This window comes from Ricinus communis, chromosome 3, assembly GCF_019578655.1.
Source record: "Ricinus communis isolate WT05 ecotype wild-type chromosome 3, ASM1957865v1, whole genome shotgun sequence".
Classification (NCBI taxonomy): Eukaryota; Viridiplantae; Streptophyta; class Magnoliopsida; order Malpighiales; family Euphorbiaceae; genus Ricinus; species Ricinus communis.
Window position 1 is genome coordinate 12671653 of NC_063258.1, and position 25091 is coordinate 12696743.

The window sequence follows — 25091 nt, forward strand, 5'->3', positions numbered from 1 at the left end:
TAAATAAAATTAAGCCTCCATCCGTGATCCAACTGGTATAGCTCTTGTCCATTTATCCACCAGTCCAAGTGATGGACGGAGTCCCACTCTTTCCACCTCAACAAAAAAATACCCTAAATAGGAAACTTTTTCACATTATAAAGAATTTTTAAGAATTTACCCTAAGATGACAAATATTTTTTTTCAAAACCAACTAAAGAAAAAGCACACTTGCTTTGATTAAGGACTTAATTTTTATTTTTAATAAGGACTATTGAGTCTGATAGAAGTATAAAAATTTAATAAAATAAATAAAAATCACATATACATATATCTAAAAGATTTTAATTACATTAAAAATAAAAATATAAAGGCTCCAAAAAATAAAATAAAACTGAAAAATTAAGAATTTAGTAATAAGTTTTACATCTTGATATTGGATAATTGACATTTTTATTATTTAAATTTAATAAATATGTGCTAATAATCTACCAGTTCGGTGATAAGGAGTAACATGCACCAAACCTCAAGAGTTATGTCAATAAAATATATCGTAGCTATATTAACCATATTTCTGAACAACATATTCAGAACTTGACTCATAATTTTATGGACAATTATGCTATCCATCAAGTTATAAATTAATTTTGGTACTCAATTCCCAAAAGTCCCAAAAGAAGTAAATAGCACCTACAGAAAGTCTGATTTCATCCCCAAACAATTATGAAATCTAAGATGGGGATAAGATTGAGCTATTCGACATTTCTGAAAATTGAGACTTTTAGCAACAGAATTTTACTATTAACCAACTCAAAGATGCAAACATCTCCTACTTGCAGAGAATTCTCCTTTGCGAATGAAGTCCACCCTGCAGAAAACCAACCTCGATGAGAATGGTCGAAGATTAATTTCACAGGCCACTCTCTCCCTTCAGCCTATAAGATTATATTTGATATGCTTTTCTTGGTATGTTTAATGACAAACCCTTTCGGTAGATTCTGCATAAGTTATTTAAAAATCAGGTCAAGTGAAATCTCACTTTTACATGTACAATACAATAATATGCTAATGGCAGAAGAGAAAATTGATCATCTCTTTTGTGTTTCGAATCTAAAATCCTTTTTAATAAAGATTTATAAAATTTCTACAAACATGGTCATATGTGAGATATCTTGACATTCTATCATGCATGAATATGGCTCAAGACCCTACCAAACAGCCGTGCTCCAGATGGCTTGCTCGCAGTTTGACTTTGAAGAATGGATTCAATGAGGTAAATTTGTTGGCAGCTTCAAGAACTTCTAAACATGAATGCCTTTGCATAAATTTCCTGTTCCCAGAACTCTTTTCCTGTTTCAATTGCTTGCTATTTCCTGCATCCCACCAACTTAAAATAGGGTAACTTCATTTCTGAATCACATTATAATCCGAAATGAAAATGAAATTAACCATTGAATTCATAAATAGTAACTGACCGGGTGATGGATTGATCTTTTCATCTTTAATACATCGAAAAATGAAAACTTTCAATGTGGTTTTAGCCCGATTTATTAGTTCAAAGACACAAACATCACCAATTTGTAAGTGATTTTCATGCGCAAATTCTTTCCAACCATGACTCATTCTAGCTCTTGGTTTTCTATTGGTCACATCATAATTGTACACAACAGACCAGGTCTTTCCATCCACTGTACTCAGGATGACATTATCACATTGCTTGTTAAAATATTTCTTGACAAAGCTTGCTGGTATAGCCTACACAAACAATTAAAAAGAAAAGAAGAAACAAATTATGATCCTAAAAAAAAATTATAATAATTAGTTCCAGATCGAACGCTTACTACTTGATATGTAAGATGAACATATGATGGCTGCATTGCAATCATGAAGAATGGATTTTTAGATTTAAAATTAATTGTTGCTTTATCAAGTGCTTTAGCCTTTTCCCCAGCAGTTAATGGTTTTATTCTGTCCACAACCTCATCCTACGTCTGCTTCTGACAAGAGACGCCTCCTTTCCTTGCTGAAATACCAGTCCTCTAGTAAGTATCAAGAAAATAGAAGTTCAAGAATTTTTGTTACGAAGAAGTTGAATACCTTCAATTTGTCCTGTAGAATTCTCGAGCTTTATCTTCTTATTAGGTGGAGAGAAAGAGAATGGTAGTGGTGATTTCTTTCTTGTTTTCGGAGACGGTGAGAAGTGAGTCAAGATTTCAACAGAAACATTACTTTCAGCTTTTTCAGGATTAGGCTCATAATCAGTATCTCCATTGATGATACTGACTGGATAGTCTATTTCTGTAGCACTTTTGTCAAATATGATTACATTGAAGTCGCAATTTCCTTGATCGTATTCGAAAACTAAGAAGGATCCATTAGCTAGGGAGTAATACTTCTGAAATTCTTTCCAGCCATTTTGTAACCAAATTTCACCATCATGTTTGACAAGCTCTACTTCTCATTTTGCACCACTACAAACTTTCAGGATTACCGGACTTGATAAATCATTTCCATAGTTTCTGATGAATCTTCTTGGAAAATACTGATGCATATGAAATCATTAAAAAACTTGGACCAGAAAATTTCCAAAATAGAAGTACAAAATTTCATTTTCCAAAGAAATCTAACCCAGGAAAATGTTGTTTTCATAGTGGAATGGCTCTATATACGAGAGAGATGGCTAAAGAGCAAGAAGAGTTATGGAGGATATTATATAAGAAACATATGAGTAGAGACTAGGCAGAGAAGAGCACTTACAAGCTTTCCATCACGAATGTTACCATCGAGAATAAACTTGAAAAAATGTGTTTTTTCCCCTTAGACATCAAGGATTCCTTGTCGCTTTTGGGACAAAAATCCCTTTTCGAATGATAAGTTTCTATGAACCAGCTTGTAGCTTTTTAAAGGGATTTTCCTGTTAACATAACAAAGTTAGCTTCTTCTTGTTGCTTTTGTCCTTGGGGGGAAGACCATAAAATGGTAGGTGGATGAGCAGAGCAGTCTTTATGATGTGATAAATGAACGGGTAGAAAAAGGTAATAAGTTATGGAAACTGGATCAAATCAGGCTACAAATAGAACTAATTGATCCCATTATTAGTAATCTATTTAATATTTTTATTTCTTTTGCAAATCAGTATTGAATGCAATTTTGTCGACCTGTTAAAGCATTGATTCACTAAACAGTCACAACTTTGGTTGTAATTCGTACACCCATTTAATGGAGCAGCCCACTGCCCTCTCAGTTGAAGACGGACCTCCATTTAGAGTTTAGCCATTGTCACTCATTTTTGTAATCAGATTTAACATATCCTTTCGCTCTTTTTGAGTAGATAGTACAAGCCATCCAGCTGACAATACACCTCGAGATGCATAGCTGATTAATATAACATCACACTCTGTGTGCTTTGCTTGTTACATTTTGCCATAAACTCTAGTGGTAAATGCCCAATTCAGAAACTGATGAGGGAAACTTTAAGTTCTTCCCCATCCTGGCAAGTGACATGGTACCATAACTAGACATATATGTCTCTCAATTATCAGTATTTGATTCAATTTTGATGTTTCTATATTTGCTCTCAATGCAATAGCATTTCTGTGGTTGCATTTAATTTCCTTCTATGGTTGGTAATAGTTCTAGTGATACATTTCAGTTCTGAACTTTCTTTAATTTTTTTTCTTTTCCTTCTTTTAAATGTCTACAAATGTTGTTCAAGAACCTTACCAGAGGGAACCGCTTTAGATGGCCCGACTTGATGACCACTTTGAAGAATGGACTTGGTGAGGTAAGGTTATTTGCACCTTCATTACAGGTCCCTTTAATTAACTGCTTACAGGTAGCAATCCTTTTTTTTTTTTCGTGTGACCAAATTGTATATTGGAGTAAACCTTTGAACTCCAAAATGTATATTAAAGTAAAACTTTGAACTAAAATTGCTAATTTTAACTTCAACTGAGATTTCTTGGTGTATTAAAATACTTATGTTCAATGTATACTGTCTAAAAAATAAAGTGAACGCTATATATCTTATATATTCTACCAAATTCAAAACCCGGCCATTTGTTTAGATTGATTTCATTTTTGCTTTTCAAAATAAAAGAAACAAGGTTTTAAATTTACTAGACATGTGCATAAACTCGAAAAGCATAGAGTTGAGGATTAGAAAAGTTAGTAATTTCCTATAAAAACTTCCATCGAACAACCCATGAATTGCAAAAGAAGTAAACACCTCAACATATTAAAAAAATTATAAAATATTGAGAAATTCTCAGGTAAATTTAGTCCGTAAATAAAATAAAAATAAATAATGAAATATAATATTATTTATCAAGTATTGTATTTATATTAGTTAGTTTATTTGCATTATCAATATTTAATTTAATTTATAGTTTCATAGACCAAATTTATCTAAGAATTCCTCCGGAATGTTTCATTTCCGACACGGAATGTTACTTAACATTTCTGAGAATAGAGACTTTTAGCAACATGGTTTCACTGTTAACGAACTCAAAGATGCAAGCATCCCCTACTTGTATAGAATTTTCCTTTGCAAATGACGACCATCCTGCAGAAAAGCAACCTTGATGAGGAGACCGGTAGATTAGTAATTTCACAGTCCACTGTCTACTTGCAACTTGTAATGTTACATTTTCAATGCTCTTCTTGGCATACATCCAGACGAATTCCACAGGTACAGTCTGCACAAGGATTTGAATATCGGCAGGTCCAGCAAAATCTCACGGAAGAAGAGAAAGTTAATCATCTGCTTTTATGTTTCAAATCTAACGTAATATTTTTTCTCTTCAAGATTTATAAAACTTCTACAAACAGTAACTTTGCAAATCTATCATGCATGAATAAGGTTCAAGTCTCTACCAAAGAGCCATGCTCCACATGGCTTGATCGAATATTTACTTTGAAGAAAGGATTCAAAGAGGTAACTTTGTTGGCTGCTACAACAGCTTCAGGAACCTTTGAACATGAATGCCTTTGCATCGACTTCCTGTTAGAGTATTTTTCCTCTTTCACTGCATCACACCAACCAAAAGCAGGGTAAGTTCTGTTTTCTGAATCACATTATAATTAGAAAACGGAATTGAAATTAACCGTTGGATTCATGAATAGTTACTAATCAAGTGATGGATTGATCTTTGCAACTCTGATATGTCGAAAAATGACAACTTCCATTGTGATTTTAGCAGTTTATCAGTTCAAATACACAAACATCACCAACTTTTAAATGATTTTCATGTGCAAATTCTTTCCAGCCATGACCAATTTGGGCTGTTACCTTTCCATTGCTCAAATCATAATTGTACACAACAGACCAGGTCTTGCCATCCACAGTACGTAGTAAGGCATTATCGCGTTTCTTCTCAAAATATTTCTTGGCAAAGCTTGCTGGTATAGTCTATACAAACCATTAAAAATAAAAAAGAAACAGTTACAAGCCTACAAAAATTATTTAAAACAAATAATTCCAGATTTAACACTTACCAGTTTATATGCAGGATGAACATATGATGGCTGCATTGCAATCATAAAGAATGGATTTTTTAGATTTAAAATTAGTTGTTGCTTTATCAAGTGCTTGAGCCTTTTCCTCAGCAGTTAATGGTTTTATTCTGTCCAGGACCTCATCTAGTATCTGTTTCTGACAAAAAATTCCTCCTTTCTTTTCTGCAAAATTCAGTCATCTAGTAAGTAATACGAGAAAAAGCTGTTTGTAAATTTCTTTCAGGAAGAAATTTAATACCTTCTTGTCCTGTAGAATTCTCTAGCTTCATCTTCTTAGTAGGTGGAGAGAATAGCAATGGTGATTTATTTCTTGTTTCCCGATATGGTGAGAAGTGACTCAAGATTTCAACAGAAGCATCACTTTCAGTTTGTTCAAGATCTACATCAGTATCTCCATTGATAATATTGACTGGATAGTCTATTTCTGTAGTACTTTTGTTAAATATGGTTACATTGAAATCAGAATCTCCTTCATTATATTCAAAAACTAGGAAAGATTCAAAGGCTAGGGAGTAATACTTCTGAAATTCTTGCCAGCCATTTTGCAACCAAACTATACCATCATGTTCGACAAGCTCTACTTGCCATTTTGCACTACTAGGAACTTTCAGGATAACCGGATTTGATAGACCATTCTCATAGCTTCTGATGAATCTTTTTGGAATACCCTGTTAGATATAAAATAAGTCCTTTGTACAAGAAAATATCCAAAATAAAATTAGATAAATTCTGTTTCTCTAAAGAAATCTAACCCAGGAAAATGCTGTTTTCATAAGGTCTACATATTTGAAGTGATAACGAAAATAATTTATGATAAGAAGAAAAAGAGAGACAGAGAGATAGCTAAAAGTAGGAAGAGTAGTGGACAGAACTTTTTTGTGTATCCATGCATACGATATTATATAAGAAACATATATATGAACAGAAAAATAAGAATACTTGCTAGTTTTCCATTATGAATGTCATCATCAAAAATTATCTTGAAAAAATGTGGTTTTGGTGGCTTAAACATCAAGCGCCTATTGTCTCTTCTGGGACAAGATTCCATTCTAGAATGGCAGCTTTCTATTGAAAATTTCCAGTTAACAAAGTTTCTTCTTGTTGTGTTTTATCCTCGGGAGGGAGACCACAGCACAGTTTATTTATAACATGTAAATGGAAGCATGTGAAGTAGCCGGAGGGGCAGAAGGGTAGCTTAAATGTGATAATGAATTTGAACAGGCAGAGACAGGTGAATGCAACTTTGATCGTAAATTGTACACCCATTTAATGGAGCAGCCTAATGCAATGCCCTCTCAGTTGAAGAAAGACCTGCATGTGGAGGTTTTGCCATTGCTACTCATTTTCCTAATCACATTTTGAATTTTTATTATTTAACAGTGCTAGTTTGTTTTTTTTTTCAAATTACAATCTAGTTTCGGGTATCCTAGTTCTTAGTTAATCAAATTATCCTAACATTGGAAACCACTTATCTCCAAACTTTATTTATCTTTTCGATTATATCATTGGCTTTGGAAATTATCAATCTGGTCTATCAATTTTGCCTTCAGAGAAAGCACCGCCAGTGCAGCGCTTTGTATTGTAGTCATAAAATTATTGAACTGATTATATAAGTGAACGGTACAGTGACAAGATTTCGCCTTTTGAACCCATTTTTCCCTTTCTGCTATTCGCAACAAGAGAGAAGAAGAACACGACTTCTTCTAGATTTCTATGGTTCAGTTAATTTTAACTCATTGTCAGAAGATGAAACACTGTGTTTTAGATGCTTAGAGAGAAAAATTAAAAGGGTTTATGGAAGTATTAACAATTTGCAAGAGCAACATATAACCAAGTAGCAATTGAAATAAGTGGAACAATCAAAGCTGGTTTTGTTCCAAGTTTTTATCTAAAACTCTCTTATAAGCTTCACAGGACAGGACATAGCTGTTTAAGATTGGCCAAAGACTAAGCTGAAATAGAACCAATCAGATCATCAAAGTCGTTCTGCAGACGAGAAAAGGTAAGAGAAAAATCTTGGTGCTTTTCATGCAGTGGTATTTTTGGAAGCCAAATTCGATGCCTCAAGTCAAGTTTTAGGTAAGTATGTATTATGTGGTGGGGTTTGATGTTAAGAGGGGAAGCAAATAAAATGCAACAACCCGTAAAACATAGTTTCTTGAATATACACAGGAGATCCTATTCAGCCATTTCCCTTTAAATCCAAGTTGTACTACTAGAAAAATACCATCCCAAAAAATGATACGGAACTAGTACCAACAATCGATTAGTTACCATGTCTCCTCAAAATCGAGACCTTTTGCGGCATTAATCAGCTCAAAGATGGAAACATCACCTGCTTGTACATTGTTATGTGCAAATGCAGGCCATCCGGCTGATAATATACCTCTAGAGGCATAACTGATAAGTTTCACATTCCACTGTCTGTTTTTACCTGTAACGTTACCTTCGTTGTGCTTTGATTGCTACATTTTGCCATAAAACTCAGTGGTACATGCTGCACAAAGAAGAAGTTTAAAAACCATCAATATGTTTTTTGGGGCAATCAAAATGATGCCGAATTCAGAAATTGATAAGAGGAACTTTAAGTTCTTCCCCACCTTGGCAAGTGAAAATGGTGCATGGTAACATAACCAGACATGTGCATCTCAATCATCAATATTTGATCTATTCTGATGACTGAATCTAACATAATTTTATTTAAGACTAGAAATTAGTAACAGATCATTGCATTTAATTTTTAGCTATTTTTTGTAATAGTTTTAGTAATGCTTTTCAGTTATGAACTCATTTATTTCTTAAAGTGTCTACAATCTTACCAGAGGGAAACGCTTCAGATAGCCTCATTTGATGACCACTTTGAAGAATGTTTTCTGTAAGTTTGTTTGCAGCTTCATCATAAGTCCCTTTAATTATCTTCTTACCGGTCGCATTCTGTTTTTCATGATTCAATTCCTCGCTGTTACCTGCATAAAGAAGACACATTATGTTCTGTTTTCCTTGAGCATTTTGGTAAGATCTGGGTTCATCCCTGGACAAACCAAGATTAAATTAACCATTGCATTTGTAAATCACAACTGACCGAATGATGGGCTGCTACTTGCATCTTTCCCATTGCGGAATTTGACAACTCTAAATGTAGTTTCTTTGCTAGTGACCAGCTCAAAAGCACAAACATCACCAACTTCCAAACTATTTTCCTGTGCGAATTTCTTCCATCCATTATAGAGTTTTGCAGTTGTTCTTCCATTTGTTTTCGATTTATAGCACTTGACAGGCCAACTCCTCCCATCCATAGCTTTGAGGATGACATCACTGTACTTTTTATCGACATGTTGATTGACAAAGCCAGCTGGTATACCCTGAGCAAGCATTTACAAAGAGAAACGAAAGGATTAAAAATAATAACAATAAAATAGAAGAAAGAATCAGAAAAGCCATAAAGATAAATTGAAAAGATGAAAGAAATGATTATCACAGTCTACTGATGTTTCAAAATCTGAATTAAATCATTACTTACCAATTAATATCCCGGATGAATATATGATGACTCTAGTGTTGGCGGTCCCTCCACATGGTGGACTCCACGTTATTTATTATTAAAAAAAAAAAAAAAAACTTGGAGGCTGTAGTGTGACCGTGAAAGCGGGATTTTTAGAATTGAAAGCAGCCCTTGCTCTCTTAAGCAGATAAGCTTTCTGATCACTACTCAATTGTTGCGTCTTTGCAACTACTACACTCATGCCTCCATTACCAGTATTAGCTGCAGTATTTAAGCCCGCCAGTTAAGAATGAGAACAAACACTAGACAGAAATAAATCAGTACAACCTGAAGAACTCTTTATCTGAACCCCCGCCCAAAAAAAAAAAAACATAAATGACCATTATTTACCTTCATATTGTCTTGTGGGATTTTCTAGCTTTTTCTTCTTCAGTGGCTGGCCTGATGATACCGGTGATTTCTCTTTCCTTTCCCAGCTTGATGAAAAAGCATTCAAGATTTCGACAAAGGCATTTTTTTCAACTTGTTCAACTCTTGGCTCTAGAAATTCTTCCTCAAGATCAATAGGGACCTCATTTTCACCATTGTTTCTACATGGATAATCTATCTCTGAAGCACTAGTGTCAAGAATAATTACATTGAAATGGCAATTTCTCTGATCATATTGAAAAACAAGGAAAAATCCAAAAGGTAAAGACTAAAACTCCATAATTCTTGCCAACCCTTTTGTAACCAAATTTCACCATTACACTTTATCAACTCTATTCTCCATATGTCACCACTAGGTACTTTCAGTACTACGTATTTGGCAAAATATCTCCATACTTTCTCACAAACTTCCTAGGTAATCAATGATATTAAAGAGCATCAAATTCAGTAGTCATTTATATAAAATTACAGAACATGATAATCATCCAAATTCCAGCCTGGAACATAAAAAAATTAACCCTAAAGAAATTAAACCTAGAAAATTCTATGAATATAGGATACAAATTCTTTCTTTGAAGGAAAAAGGTGAATTCTTGATATTCTATTATTTTTCTATAAAAATTAAATGGAAAAAAAGAAGTTCAATTCTTGATATTATAGTAAGATGAAGGAAATTAGAAAGAGAAGGCTTACAAGCTTCTTGTCACGAATAACATCATTCAGAACGATCTTGAAAAAATGTGGTCTAGTTGCCTTAAACAACAAGTGATCGCTGTCTCTTTGAGAGGAAATAGCCAATATTTTAACGACCTTACTCTGATAGATCTCTTTATCATAAAAAGTTGATCTTGTATACAACTTGACAAGAAAAGGGTTTCAAGGTTTTGGTGTGTTAAGCAATTCCTGAGTCCTGCAGTAAAGATTCTTACCCTCTATTATCTTTGTGGTCAAAATTGAAGTCCGGGCATTAATTGCCTACGCCGTCAGCTCTATTACCACTATCAACATATTGTCTTTATTTATGGTATTTGCTCTGTTACACAAAAGTCAACCATAAATGCTTTGACCTCTGCTCGACTTTCCACGCACTAACTTCAGCGCTACTCATTAAGATGATGCCTGATGCGATTACGAGGTAGTTCATGACATGACTGCAACCACACTCTGCACTAGTTCTGACTGTGGTACCCACCATCGAAACAACAATCGAAACATCCAAGTCCGGACTGCACTTATCACTTGAAGAAAACAGCACGAGTCTACCGTGCTTCAGATCTTGTTATCGCTACAACGCTCATCCTTAACACAATATCAAAGACAAGTTCATGAGAAAAAAATGATTTAACAGTGAAAACTGAGACACTTGAGTCAATGAAAACAACATGACAGACTTGATCCTAGCTCCACAGTACCAGGAATCTTAACCTAGGTCGAAAAAAATCTAAACCTAAGCTCTGATACCAACTTTGTCACGACCCCATCTGTGGGCCCGTGATCGGCACTAGGGAATGGACAGACGTAAGGCCACCGAATCCCGTAGTAAGCTGACACTCACTGACTTAAATATATATATATATATATTATTTCTACTGCGGAGAATCTAAGATTTTACAAATTAACATACCAAATCAAATACATCACCCGATGATGAAAGAGTCGGGTTACTAGATAAGAGCCGCGGAAAGACTAACAATCACGGATCTGAAAAACAGTAAAATTGAGACTGTCAGTCTCGAGAGTGAGTTAAAATCATAAATCTAAAAATAGTTGCAATCACTTCAATAATACATTTATTTAATTTGAAATAAATACTAAGTCATGCAAAAATAAACGTGTCATGTCATGCTTGAATAAAATAATTCTCACACACAACGGGATGGAGTACTACAGTAGAACACTAATCCCAACACTAACATCACGATCAATCTCAATACTGACATCTCGACTAACCTCAACTCTAGCATTTCATCTAATCTCATTCCAACAGAACTGGCGCCCAGAGAGCGAAGCTCGACTAGGATCCTTAACTCCAGTCCGGTCACTTAATGTTCGTTATCAGCCTTAGCATTTCGGCTCTCTTATTCTAATAAGACTGACGCCCAGAGAGTGAAGCTCGACTAGGGACCTTACCTTCAGTCTGGTCACTTAGGTTTCCAAATAAGCCGGCACCCAGAGAGCAATGCTCGACCAGGGACCTTTACTCCGGCAACCACACTCTACTAAGCCCAGAGAGCGATGCTCGACCAAGGCAAGTCCTAATCTTTTCTTTTTAAATTTACCTATTTATCCTTTTCCATCACTCTCGGATTTATACCGGAACCCTCATCAAACTCTTATGTTCTACTGCCGTCCCATCCTGAGTCATCATGCAATGATAAAATCAATGATAAAGGAAGAACATACATGAACAGTAATTAAAAAGCATAATACTTATGAATAATAATTAAACTTACAATAAAATAATCACGATAGCAAATCAAAAATTTATGCATGACACATGTATAACCGATATATGACTTTAACTCACAGCTTTGGCGACCTCCTGTCTCTACTCCGATGCTTCGGGTGGAGCGGGCCGAACAGACGGATTATCTAATCACGGAAAATAATTTATCAAAACGCTGAATCAATTGACTATTAACCCTAAGTCTAGATTCCTAGGACTGACTGTCTAAGAATCTTAACTCGGGTAAACTCTACCGAAAATTCAGCAGAACCTCCCCTAAAACACGGACATTTATCCCCCGTAAAATGGGTCCAGAACCTACCAGAAAAACACTTCAAATATTCAATAATTTAATACAATGGAAGTTGGGTCCTCAAGACATCACTATTTTTCCCGACTCCCCCACACAACACAATTCACGACTAAGGCAAACAGTCCGACAAACAATTATTTTAACTCATGAGTATTTTCTAATACACAGCACAATTCAATAAACACATAATTATATCAAAGAATTTCCAAAATCAACGGTCCAGAAAAAAAAAACTACCGAGACGCTTGATCACTCGGTCGACTCGCCTTCAGCCGCCGGAGTCCGATCGACGATCCGAACATACCATCGGATTCGAAACGACGCGCTGATGACGATTCCTGCTTTCGATTTTCCGATTCGACCCTCGATCATCCGAAGAGATTTACGGACGATCTCGGCCATCGATTCGCAAACGAAGTCTGATCGCCACGAAACTGGTGCCATTGTGAAGCTTGAGCTGAGGAGAGTCGGGATACGTCCTCCGATCATCCATCCCTCGCCAGAGCTCGCCAGAATAGCTGTAAAACACCGCTGCCAACACCTCGCCAAAACTCCCTTCTCCGGCCACCAAAGCCGACGCTGCCGCCACCAAAAGGAAGACCTCAACTCACCAGTCAAAACAAGACCGACCTTGTCGCCAAAGGACGTGACCACAACGCCTTTCTTTTATTTTTACCGCTAAGGTCGCCGCCGGATTCTTCTCCCTCTTCCTTCTTCCTTCTTTCTTTTCTTCTTTCTTTCCTTCCATATCAACTTTTTATCCCTCAAATTTTTCTTTCTTACCTTTTAGTCCCTCAACTTTTTTAATTACAACAATTTCGCCGAGCAAAATTTCCAATTAACCCCTAAACTTTTCTTTAGCCTTTCGATTAAGCCCCTAACTAATTAATTTGAGCCAAAATAGAATTATTGAAAATACACAATTACATATATATCCTTGCCGACATATTTATTTATAGAAATACCAAACATACAGATTTTCATTAAACCTCCATAGTAATGAAATTATAATTTTAATCCTCATCCCAAAATAAATTTTCAATTTAGTCCTAACACACAATTAATTTAATTAACCAATTTGCTAACTATTTTCCAACTTAAAATTTAATACCACTAGCTAATTAAAATACCAATTTCCCTAAAAATTCTTTTATAAAAACATCCTTTAATTGTCTATCATTAAAATTTCCATTAAATCATTTCAAATTAAACCAAATAAAAAAATAAAAAAATAAAAAAAGTAAAATTAATTTAAATAAAAACTCATTTATTAATTGTTATTAATATAATCAATTATTAAAGGAAAATTTCGGGTATTACATTGTTAATCTTCCTGCAGTTCTTATCTAGCAGCCCGACTCCTTCATCATCGGGTTAATATAATCGATTTTAGTATGTTTGATTTGTAAAATTCTAGATTCTCCGTAGTAGAAATTTTAGACTTATCAATTTGTAATTTTATGTAAATTCGGGTCTTGCCTAATTATGTTGGCAAACCGAATTAAATATGTAGAATTTGATGGTTAAGGTTAATTGTGAACCAATGCTTTGGATTGAGTCCGAATTTCAATTTGACTGAGTCAGTGAATAGTCAGGCTTACTACGGGATTTGGTGGCCTTAAGCCTATCCATTCCCTAATGCCGGTCACGGGCACACAGATCGGGTCGTGACACCATAAAACCTGTATATTTTTAAATTTGAGAAAACAACCTCATAATAGTACTAATAATCTAAAATGAGAAAAGGACCCCGTAAAAATGGTATATTTATCAATATAAGAAAATAACCCTGTAAAACGTATATATTTATGAATCTGAGAAAACAATCCCGTAAAAGTAGTGTAATTCCAAGTCTAAGAAAACCGCCTTATAGAAGTGTAAATTTTTTATATGAAAAAATAACCCCGTAAGAGGGATATATTTATAAATATTAGCAAACAACCCCGTAAAACAGGGATATTTATCAATCGAGAAAATAACCCCGTAATTTTGGTATATTTGTGAGTATGAGAAAAAATCACCTTTAATGGGTTAACTTTATAATATAAGAAAATAACCCCGTAAAATGTGTATATTTATGAATTTGAAAAAATAACTCCATAATAGTGCTAATAATTTAATATGTAGAAAACGACACCGTAAAAGTGGTATATTTATCAACATAAGAAAATAACCCCATAAAACTTGTATATTTATGAATCTGAGAAAACAACCCCATAAAAGTAGTGCAATTGCGAGTCCAAGAAAACAGCTTCATAGAATGGGTGAATTTTTTAATATTAGAAAATAACTCCGTAAGAGGGGGTATACTTATAAATATTAGAAAACAGTCCTGTAATACAGTGATATTTATGAATATAATGAAATAACCCCGTAATTGTGCTATATTTGTAAGTATGAGAAAACAACCCCTTAAATGGGTTAATTTTATAATAGGAGAAAAAAACTCCGTAAAACGAGTATATTTGTCGATATAAGAAAATAATCCTATAAAACATGTATAATTTATGAATTTGAGAAACAACCATGTAAAAGTAGTATAGTTGCAAGTCTAAGAAAACAACATCGTAGAAAAGGTTAATTTTTCAATATGAAAAAATAACCCCGTTAGAGGGGTATATTTATAAATATTAGAAAACAGCCTCATAATACGGTGATATTTATGAATATAATGAAATAACCCCGTAATTGTGATATATTTGTGAGTATGAGATAACAACCCCCTTAAATAAATTAATTTTATAATATGAGAAAATAACCCCGTAAAAAGACGTATATTTGTCAATATAAGAAAATAACCCCGTAAAACATGTCTATTTATGAATTTAAAAAAAAATAACCCCATTATAGTGCTAATAATTTAATATGAGAAAATGACGCTGTAAAAGTGGTATATTTATCAATATAAAAAAATAACCCTGTAAAACTTATATATTTATGAATATGAGAAAACAACCCCTGTAAAAGTAGTATAATTGCAAATCTAAGAGAACAACCTCGTAGTATGGGTAAATCTTTTAATATGAGAAAACAAACATATAATAGGGAAATATTCATAAATATTAGAAAACAACCCCGTAATATGGGGATATTTATCAATCACAGAAAATAACCCCGTATTTGTGGTATATTTGTGAATATGAGAAAATAACCCTTTAAATGGATTAATTTTATAATATGAGAAAATAACCCCGTAAAAGGGGTATATTTGTCAATATAAGAAAATAATCTCGTAAAACTTGTATATTTAAGAATTTGAAAAAATAACCCCATAATAGTGCTAATAATTTAATATGAGAAAACTATGCCGTAAAAGTGGTATATTTATCAATATAAGAAAATAACCTCGTAAAACGTGTATATTTATAAATTTGAGAAAACAACCCCATAAAAGTAATGTAATTGCGAGTCTAACAAAATAGCATCGTAGAAGGGGTAAATTTTTTTAATATGAGAAAACAATCCCGTAAGAGGGGTACATTTATAAATATTAGAAAACAGTCCAGTAATACGGTGATATTTATGAATCTGATGAAATAATCCCATAATTGTGGTATATTTGTGAATATGAGAAAATAACCCCTTAAATGGATTAATTTTATAATATGAGAAAATAACCCCGTAAAAGGGGTATATTTGTCAATATAAGAAAATAATCTCGTAAAACGTGTATATTTACAAATTTGAAAAAATAATCCCATAATAGTGCTAATAATTTAATATGAGAAAACCATGCCGTAAAAGTGGTATATTTATCTATATAAGAAAATAACCCCGTAAAACTTATATATTTATGAATCTGAGAAAACAACCCCGTAAAAGTAGTGTAATTACGAGTCTAAGAGCACAGCCTCGTAGTAGGGGTAAATCTTTTAATATGAGAAATAAATCATGTAAGTGGGGTATATTTATAAATATTAGAAAATAACCCCGTAGTACGGGGATATTTATCAATTGGAGAAAATAACTCTGTAATTGTAGTATATTTGTGAGTATGAGAAAACAACCCCGTAAAACGAGTATATTTGTCGTCATAAAAAAATAATCCTGTAAAACATGTATATTTATGAATTTGAGAAAACAACCCTATAGTAGTGCTAATAATTTAATATGAGCAAACGACACTCCAAAAATAGTATATTTATCAATATAAGAAAATAACCCCGTAAAACGTGTATATTTATGAATATGAGAAAACAACCCTGTAAAAGTAACGTTATTGCGAGTCTAACAAAACATCCTCGTAGAAGGGGTAAATTTTTTTAAAATGAGAAAACAACCCCGTAAGAGGGGTATATTTATAAATATTAAAAAACAGCCCAGTAATACGGTGATATTTATGAATCTGATGAAATAATCTCGTAATTGTGGTATATTTGTGAATATGAGAAAACAACCCCTTAAATAGATTAATTTTATAATATGAGAAAACCACCCCGTAAAAGGGGTATATTTGTCAATATAAAAAAATAACCCCGTAATACGTGTATATTTATGAATTTTAAAAAAATAACCCCATAATAGTGGTAATAATTTAATATGAGAAAACGACGCTGTAAAAGTGGTATATTTATCAATATAACAAAATAACCCCGTAAGACTTATATATTTATGAATATGAGAAAACAACCCGTAAAAGTAGTGTAATTGTAAGTCTAAGAGAACAACCTCGTAGTATGGGTAAATCTTTTAATATGAGAAAACAAACCTATAATAGAGGTATATTCATAAATATTAGAAAATAACCCCGTAATATGGGGATACTTATCAATAACAGAAAATAACCCTGTTATTTTGGTATATTTGTGAGTATGAGAAAACAACCTCTTAAATGAGTTAATTTTATAATGTGAGAAATCAACACCGTAAAACGGGTAAATTTTTTGATATTAGAAAATAATCCTGTAAAATATGTATATTTATGAATTTTGGAAAACAACCCCATAGTAGTGTTAATAATTTAATATGAGAAAACGAAGCTGTAAAAGTGGTATATTTATCAACATAAGAAAATAACCTCGTAAAATGTGTATATTTATGAATTTGAGAAAATAACCCCGTAAAAGTAATGTAATTGCGAGTCTAACAAAACAGCCTCGTAGAAGGGGTAAATTTTTTAATATGAGAAAACAACCCCGTAAGAGGGGTATATTTATAAATATTAGAAAACAGCCCAGTAATACAGTGATATTTATGAATCTGATGAAATAATCCCGTAATTGTGGTATATTTGTGAATATGTAATTGTGGTATATTTGTGAATATGAGAAAATAACCCCTTAAATGAATTAATTTTATAATATGAGAAAACAATCCTGTAAAACGTGTATATTTATGAATTTGAAAAAATAATCCCATAATAGTGCTAATAATTTAATATGAGAAAACCACGCCGTAAAAGTCGTATATTTATCAATATAAGAAAATAACCCCGTAAAACTTGTATATTTATGAATCTGAGAAACAACCCCGTAAAATTAGTATAATTGCGAGTCTAAGAGCACAGCCTCGTAGTAGGGGGCAAATATTTTAATATGAGAAATAAATCATGTAAGTGGGGTATATTTATAAATATTAGAAAATAACCCCGTAGTACGGGGATATTTATCAATTGGAGAAAATAACTCTGTGATTGTCATATATTTGTTGAGTATGAGAAAACAACACTTTTAATGGGTTAATTTTATAATATGAGAAAATAACCCCGTAAAACGAGTATATTTCTCGATATAAGAAAATAATCCTGTAAAACATGTATATTTATGAATTTGAGAAAACAACCCTATAGTAGTGCTAATAATTTAATATGAGAAAACGACACTCTAAAAGTAGTATATTAATCAATATAGGAAAATAATCTCGTAAAACGTGTGTATTTATGAATCTGAGAAAACAACCCCGTAAAAGCAGTGTAATTGTGAGTCCAAGAAAATAACGTCATAAAAGGGGTAAATTTTTTAATATGAGAAAACAACCCCGTTAGAGGGGTATATTTATAAATATTAGAAAACAGCCCCGTAATACGGTGATATTTATGAATCTAATGAAATAACTCGTAATTGTGGTATATTTTTGAGTGTGAGAAAACAACCCCTTAAATGGATTAATTTTATAATATGAGAAAACCACCCCGTAAAAGGGGTATATTTATCAATATAAGAAAATAACCCCGTAATACGTGTATATTTATGAATTTTAAAAAAATAACCCCATAATAGTGCTAATAATTTAATATGAGAAAACGACGCTGTAAAAGTGGTATATTTATCAATATAAGAAAATAACTCCGTAAAACTTATATATTTACGAATATGAGAAAACAACCCCGTAAAAGTAGTGTAATTGTAAGTCTAAGAGAACAACCTCGTAGTATTGGTAAATCTTTTAATATGAGAAAACAAACTTATAATAGGGGTATATTCATAAATATTAGAAAACAACCCCGTAATATGGGGATATTTATCTATCGAAGAAAATAACCCGTTATTTTGATATATTTGTGAGTATGAGAAAACAACCCCTTAAATGGGTTAATTTTATAATATGAGAAAACAACACCGTAAAACGGTATATTTGTCGATATAAGAAAATAATCCTGTAAAACATGTATATTTATGAATTTTGGAAAACAACCCCAAAGTAGTGCTGATAATTTAATATGAGAAAACGAAGCTGTAAAAGTGGTATATTTATCAATATAAGAAAATAACCTCGTAAAACATGTATATTTATGAATTAGAGAAAACAACTCCATAAAAGTAGTATAATTGCGAGTCTAACAAAACAGTCTCGTAGAATGGCTAAATATTTTAATATGAAAAAACAACCCCGTAAGAGGGGGTATATTTATAAATATTAGAAAACAACCATGTAATACGATGATATTTATGAACTTGATTAAATAACCCCGTAATTGTGGTATATTTGTGAGTATGAGAAAACAACCCCTTAAAGGGATTAATTTTATAATATGAAAAAATAACCCCATAAAATGGGTATATTTGTCAATATAAGAAAATAACTCCGTAAAATATGTAAATTTATTAATTTGAAAATACGACACCATAATAGTGCTAATAATTTAATATAAGAAAACGACACTATAAAAGTGGTATATTTATCAATATAAGAAAATAACCCCGTAAAACATGTATATTTATAAATATAAAAAAATAATCCCGTAAATGTAATATAATTGCGAGTCTATTAGAACAGCCTCGTATTAGGAGTAAGTTTTTTAATGTGAGAAAATAATCCCGTAAGAGGGGTATATTTATAAATATTAGCAAACAACCCCGTAGTACGGGGATATTTATTAATCGGAGAAAATAACCCCGTAATTATGGTATATTTATGAGTATGAGAAAATAACCTCTTAAATAGGTTAATTTTATAATATCAGAAAACAACCCCGTAAAATGAGTATATTTGTCGATTTAAAAAAATAACCCCGTAAAATGTGTATATTAATGAATTTGAGAAAACAACCCCATAATAGTGCTAATAATTAATTATGAGAAAACGATCTCGTAAAAGTGGTATATTTATCAATATAAGAAAATAATCATGTAAAACGTGTATATTTATGAATCTGAGAAAACAACCTCATAAAAGTAATGTAATTACGAGTCCAAGAAAATAACATCGTAGAAGAGGTGAGTTTTTTAATTTAGAAAATAACCCCGTAAGAGGGATATATTTATAAATATTAGAAAACAGCCCCGTAATACGGTAATGTTCATTAATCTGATGAAATAACCCCGTAATTGTGGTATATTTTTGAGTATGAGAAAATAACCCCTTAAATAGGTTAATTTTATAGTATGAAAAAACAACCTTGTAAATGGGGTATATTTATCAATATAAGAAAAGAACCCCATAGAACATATAAATTAAAGAATTTGAGAAAACAACCCCATAATAATGCTAATAATACAATATGAGAAAACGATCCCGTAAAAAAGGTATATTTAACAATATAAGGAAATAACTCCGTAAAACGTGTATATTTATGAATATGAGAAAACAACCCCGTAAAAGTAGTATAATTACGAGTGTTAGAAAACAACATTGTAGAAGGGGTAAATATTTTAATGTGGAAAAATAACCCATAAGAGTGATATATTTATAAATATTAGAAAACAACCTCGTAATACATGATGTTTATGAATATGATAAAATAACCCCGTAATTATGGTATATTTATGAGTTTGAGAAAACAACCCCTTAAATGGGTTAATTTTATAATATGAGAAAACAAACCCGTAAAAGGGGTATATTTATCAATATAAGAAAAGAACTTCGTAAAACATGTATATTAATGAATTTGATAAAACAAACCCATAATAATGCTAATAATATAATAGGAGACAACAACCTTATAAAAGTGGTATATTTATCAATATAAGAAAATAACTTCGTAAAACGTGTATATTTATGAATATGAGAAAACAACCCCGTAAAAGTAGTGTAATTGCGAGTCTCAAAAAATAGCCTCGTAGAAAGGGTGAATTTTTTAATGTGAGAAAATAACCCCGTAAGAGGGGTATATTTATAAATATTAGAAAACAACCCCGTAATACGGGGATATTTATTAATCAGAGAAAATAACCCTGTATTATGATATATTTATGAGTATGAGAAAACAACCCCGTAAAATTGGTATATTTGTCAATATAAGAAAATAATCTCATAAAATGTGTATATTTATGAATTTGAGAAAATAACTACATAAGAGTGCTAATAATCTAATATGAGAAAACGACCTCAAAAAAGTGGTATATTTATCAATATAAGAAAAAACCCCATAAAACGTGTATAACTATGAATCTGAGAAAACAATCCCGTAAAAATAGTGTAATTGCGAGTCTAAGAAAACAACATCGTAGAAGGGCTAAATTTTTTAATATGAGAAAATAACCTTCTAAGAGGGGTATATTTATAATTATTAGCAAACAATCCCGTAATAAGGGGATATTTATCAATCAGAGAAAATAACTACGTAATTTTGGTATATTTATGAGTTTGAGAAAACAACCCCTGAAATGGGTTAATTTAGTAATATGAGAAAACCATCACGTAAAAGGGGTATGTTTGTCAATGTAAGAAAATAATCCTGTAAAACGTGTACATTTATGAATTTGAGAAAATAACCCCAAAATAGTGCTAATAATTTAATATGAGAAAAAAATCCTGTAAAAGTGGTATATTTATCAATATAAGAAAATAATCCCGCAAAAAGTGTTTATTTATGAATTTGAAAAAATAAACCCGTAAAAGTAGTGTAATTGCGGGTCTAAGAGAACAACCTCGTAGTAGGGGTAAATTTATTAATATGAGAAAACAACCCTGTAAGAGGGGTATATATATAAATATTAAAAAACAACCTTGTAATACGGGGATATTTATCAATCGGAGAAATAACCCCATAATCTTGGTATATTTATGAGTATGAGAAAACAACCCCTTAAATGGGTTAATTTTATAATATGAGAAAATAATTCCGTAAAAAATGAGTATATTTGTCAATATAAGAAAATAATCCCGTCAAACGTGTTTATTTATAAATCTGAGAAAACAACCTCGTAAGAGGGGTATATTTATTAATATGAGAAAATAACCCCGTAAGAGGGGTATATTTATAAATATTAAAAAATAACCCCGTAACACGAGGATATTTATCAATCGGAGAAAATAACTCCGTAATCTTGGTATATTTTTTAGTATGAGAAAAAAACTCCTTAAAAGAGTTAATTTTATAATATGAGAAAACAACCCCGTAAAAGTGGTATATTTGTCAATATTAGAAAATAACCCCGTAAAATGTATTTATTTATGAATTTGAGAAAATAATAGTGCTAATAATTTAATATGAGAAAATGACATCGTGAAAGTGGTATACTTATCAATATAAGAAAATAACCCTGAAAAACGTGTATATTTATAAATATAAGAAAACAATATCGTAAAAGTAGTGGAATTGCGAGTCTAAGAAAACAACCTCGTAGAAGAGATAAATTTTTTAATATGAGACAACAATTCCGTAAGAGGGGTATATTTATAAATATTAGAAAACAACCCCGTAGTACGGTAATATTTATGAATCTGATGAAATAACCCCGTAATTGTGGTATATTTGTGAGTATGAGAAAACAACCCCTTAAATGGGTTAATTTTATAATATGAGAAAACAACCTTGTAAAAGGGGTATATTTGTCAATATAAGAAAATAACTCCGTAAAACGTGTATATTTATGAATTTGAAAAAATAACCCCATAATAGTGCTAATAATTTAATATGAGAAAACAACGTCGTAAAAATGGTATGTTTATCAAAATAAGGAAATAACCCCATAAAACTTGTATATTTATGAATATGAGAAAACAACCTCGTAAAAGTAGTGTAATTGCAAGTCTAAGAGAACAACCTCGTAATAGGGGTAAATCTTTTAATATGAGAAACAACCCTATAAGTGAGATATATTTATAAATATTAGAAAACAACCCCGTGATACGGGGATATTTATCAATCAAAGAAAATAACCCCGTAATTGTGGTATATTTGTGAGTATGAGAAAATAACACCTTAAATGGGTTAATTTTATAATATGAGAAAATAACCCCGTAAAACGGGTATGTCACAACCCGATCTGTGGGCCTGTGACCGGCATTAGGAAATGGGTAGGCGTAAGGCCACCGAATCCCGTATTAAGCCTGACGACTCACTAACTTAATTAAATCTCATCTAATATCACTGATATCACAATTTATCTTAACTATTAAATTTTACATATTTAATTTGGTCCGCGAGTAGAATTAGGCAAGACCCGAAATTACATAAATTTACAACTGATAAGTCTATTATTTCTACTGCGAAGAATCTAAGATTTTACAAGTCAAACATACCACATCAATTACATCACCCGATGATGAAGGAGCTGGGTTGCTAGATAAGGGCCACGGGAAGACTAATAATCACATACATGAAAAATAGTAAAATTGAGACTGTCAGTCTCGAGAGTGAGTTAAAATTATATATCCAAAAACAGTTACAAACACTTCAATAACACATTTATTTAATTTGAAATAAATACTAAGTCATGCAAAAATAAACGTGTCATGCCATACTTAAATAAAAATAACTTTCATCTACTACGGGACGGAGTACCTCAGCAGAGCCCTAATCCCAACACTAAACATCTCGACTCTCTCTCATTCTAACAAAACTAGCGCCCAGAGAGTGAAGCTCGATCAGGGTCCTTAAATCTAATTCAGTCACTTATTATCACTAACACTCTTAGCCTTTCGGCTCTCTTACTCCAATAAGACTGGTGCCTAGAGAGCGAAACTCGACCAGGGTCCTTAACTCCAGTCTAGTCACTTAGGTTTCCAAATAAACCAGCGCCCAAAGAGCAATGCTCGATCAGGGACCTTTACTCCGGCACACACATTCTACTCAGCCCAGAGAGCAATGCTCGACCAGGGCAATTCCTAATTTACCTTTTTAAAATTTATAAACCTTTACTCATTTATTTTCTTCCTCTAATTCATACCGGTGCATCTCATCGATAGCATGTTCTACTGCCGTCCCATCCCGAGTCAACACGAAACAATAAAATCATAATGCAGAAAATGAAACTTATAATAATAACAATTAAAATAACTGATTAAAGTATTAAATCATGTAATCAGAATTATTTTGTAAACTCTCAGCGTAACACATGTAAATAGACATATGACTTTAACTCACAGCTTTGACGACCTCCTAGCTCTGCTACGATGCCTCGGGTGGAGCGAGCCGAATTGAAGGATTATCTAATCACGGAAAACACTTTATCAATAATGCTGAAACATTTGACCGTTCACCCTAGGTTTAGATTTCTAGGACTGACTGTCTAAAAAATCTCGCTCGGGTAAATTCTACCAGAAATTCGATAGAACTTCTCCTAAAATACGGACATTTACCCCTCATAAAATGGGTTCTAGACCTGCCAGAAAACACTTCAAATATTCAACAATTTATATTTTAATGGGAGTCGGGTCCCCAATACTTCATTATTTTTCCCGACTCCACCACACATGACAATTCACGACTAAAGGCAGACAGTCCGAAAAATAATTATTTTAACTAACAATATTTCTAATGCTCAATACAATTCAATAAATATATAAATTTTACCAATAAATTCTAAAATCAACGGGCCAGAGAATTACCGAGACGCTTGATCGCTCGGTCGACTCGCCTCCAACCGCTGGAGTCCGATCGACGATCCGAATGCACCAACAGACTCAAAACGATGCGCTGATGACGATCCCTACTTTCGATCTTCCGATCCGACCCCTGTTCATCTGGAGAGATTTACAAACGATCTCGGCCGTCAATTTTCAAACGGAATCCGATTGCCACAAAACCGATGCCATTGGAAAGCTTGAGCTGAGCAGAGTCCGGATATACCCTCTGATCATCATTTCCTCGCCGGAGCTCGCCGAAAAAGCTAGAAAATACGACTGCTAACACCTCACTGGAACTCCCTCCTCCAGCTACCAAAGCCGATGCCGCCATTCCCAAAAGGAAGCCCTTAACTCATCGGTCAAAACAAGACCAACCCTGCCGCCATTGGACGCCGAAAATGCCAGAAACGGCGACAAGAAAGCCACTACCGCTTCCTCGCTCTCATAGCTGCTTGGATCATTGCTGCTGGCACTGCCGGCTCATTGCCCCACCAGACGCCCGACGCCCCTTCTCTTCCTCCTTCTCTTTCCCCGATTTCTCCTTCCTCTTCTTCTTCTTCTTTTTTCTTTTCTTTCATTTTCTTCCATATCAAATTTTGGTCCCTGAACTTTTCTTCTTTACCATTTAGTCCCTCAACTTTTTAATTACTAATAATTTCGTCCTGCAAAATTTT

General features: G+C 32.8%; 3 protein-coding genes and 1 pseudogene across 6 annotated transcripts; all 4 read right to left on the reverse strand.

Annotated features, from left to right (window-relative positions):
• Positions 1 to 810: 810 nt before the first annotated feature.
• On the reverse strand, positions 811 to 3241 carry LOC125369541 (annotated as a pseudogene).
• Positions 3242 to 4340: 1099 nt separating this feature from the next.
• On the reverse strand, positions 4341 to 5617 carry LOC107261092 (B3 domain-containing protein Os03g0212300-like). The gene is made up of 4 exons (XM_048372313.1): positions 5476 to 5617; positions 5179 to 5389; positions 4855 to 5006; positions 4341 to 4676 (listed from the first exon to the last, which is right to left on the reverse strand). Exons 1-4 carry the CDS (start codon positions 5518 to 5520, stop codon positions 4428 to 4430), a joined length of 657 nt encoding a protein of 218 aa, XP_048228270.1. The 5' UTR covers positions 5521 to 5617; the 3' UTR covers positions 4341 to 4427.
• Positions 5618 to 5675: 58 nt separating this feature from the next.
• LOC125369542 (B3 domain-containing protein At3g18960-like) lies at positions 5676 to 6829 on the reverse strand. The gene is made up of 2 exons (XM_048372314.1): positions 6788 to 6829; positions 5676 to 6164 (listed from the first exon to the last, which is right to left on the reverse strand). The coding sequence occupies exons 1-2, from the start codon at positions 6827 to 6829 to the stop codon at positions 5676 to 5678; spliced, it is 531 nt and encodes a 176-aa protein (XP_048228271.1).
• LOC8280158 (B3 domain-containing protein Os01g0234100-like) lies at positions 5735 to 9806 on the reverse strand. 4 transcript variants are annotated; one of them, XR_007215015.1, is made up of 5 exons: positions 8579 to 9806; positions 8316 to 8462; positions 7931 to 7993; positions 6016 to 6164; positions 5735 to 5928 (listed from the first exon to the last, which is right to left on the reverse strand). XR_007215015.1 is itself a non-coding variant. In XM_048371607.1 (5 exons), exons 2-4 carry the CDS (start codon positions 8868 to 8870, stop codon positions 7962 to 7964), a joined length of 471 nt encoding a protein of 156 aa, XP_048227564.1. In that variant the 5' UTR covers positions 8871 to 9259; positions 9389 to 9806; the 3' UTR covers positions 5735 to 6164; positions 7931 to 7961. The 4 variants fall into 4 exon arrangements, 3 of the variants coding, with proteins under 3 accessions (XP_048227564.1, XP_048227563.1, XP_048227565.1); XM_048371607.1 differs by having other exon boundaries at positions 5735 to 6164; positions 8579 to 9259; positions 9389 to 9806; XM_048371606.1 differs by having other exon boundaries at positions 5735 to 6164.
• Between the last annotated feature and the right edge of the window lie 15285 nt (positions 9807 to 25091).

Excerpts from the sequence above, each read along its gene's own strand:
- LOC107261092 (XM_048372313.1), bottom strand. The coding sequence starts at position 5,520 with ATGATTGCAATGCAGCCATCATATGTTCATCCTGCATATAAACTG. Across the intron at positions 5,390-5,475 it reads TTCATCCTGCATATAAACTG|ACTATACCAGCAAGCTTTGC; the intron begins GTAAGTGTTAAA and ends TGGTTTGTATAG. Across the intron at positions 4,677-4,854 it reads ATGTGGAGCATGGCTCTTTG|ACTGTACCTGTGGAATTCGT; the intron begins GTAGAGACTTGA and ends ATCCTTGTGCAG.
- LOC125369542 (XM_048372314.1), bottom strand. The coding sequence starts at position 6,829 with ATGGCAAAACCTCCACATGCAGGTCTTTCTTCAACTGAGAGG. Across the intron at positions 6,165-6,787 it reads GTCTTTCTTCAACTGAGAGG|GGTATTCCAAAAAGATTCAT; the intron begins GCATTGCATTAG and ends TATATCTAACAG.
- LOC8280158 (XM_048371607.1), bottom strand. The coding sequence starts at position 8,870 with ATGCTTGCTCAGGGTATACCAGCTGGCTTTGTCAATCAACATGTCGAT. Across the intron at positions 8,463-8,578 it reads AAGTAGCAGCCCATCATTCG|GTAACAGCGAGGAATTGAAT; the intron begins GTCAGTTGTGAT and ends TTCTTTATGCAG. Across the intron at positions 7,994-8,315 it reads ATCTGAAGCGTTTCCCTCTG|CATGTACCACTGAGTTTTAT; the intron begins GTAAGATTGTAG and ends TTCTTTGTGCAG.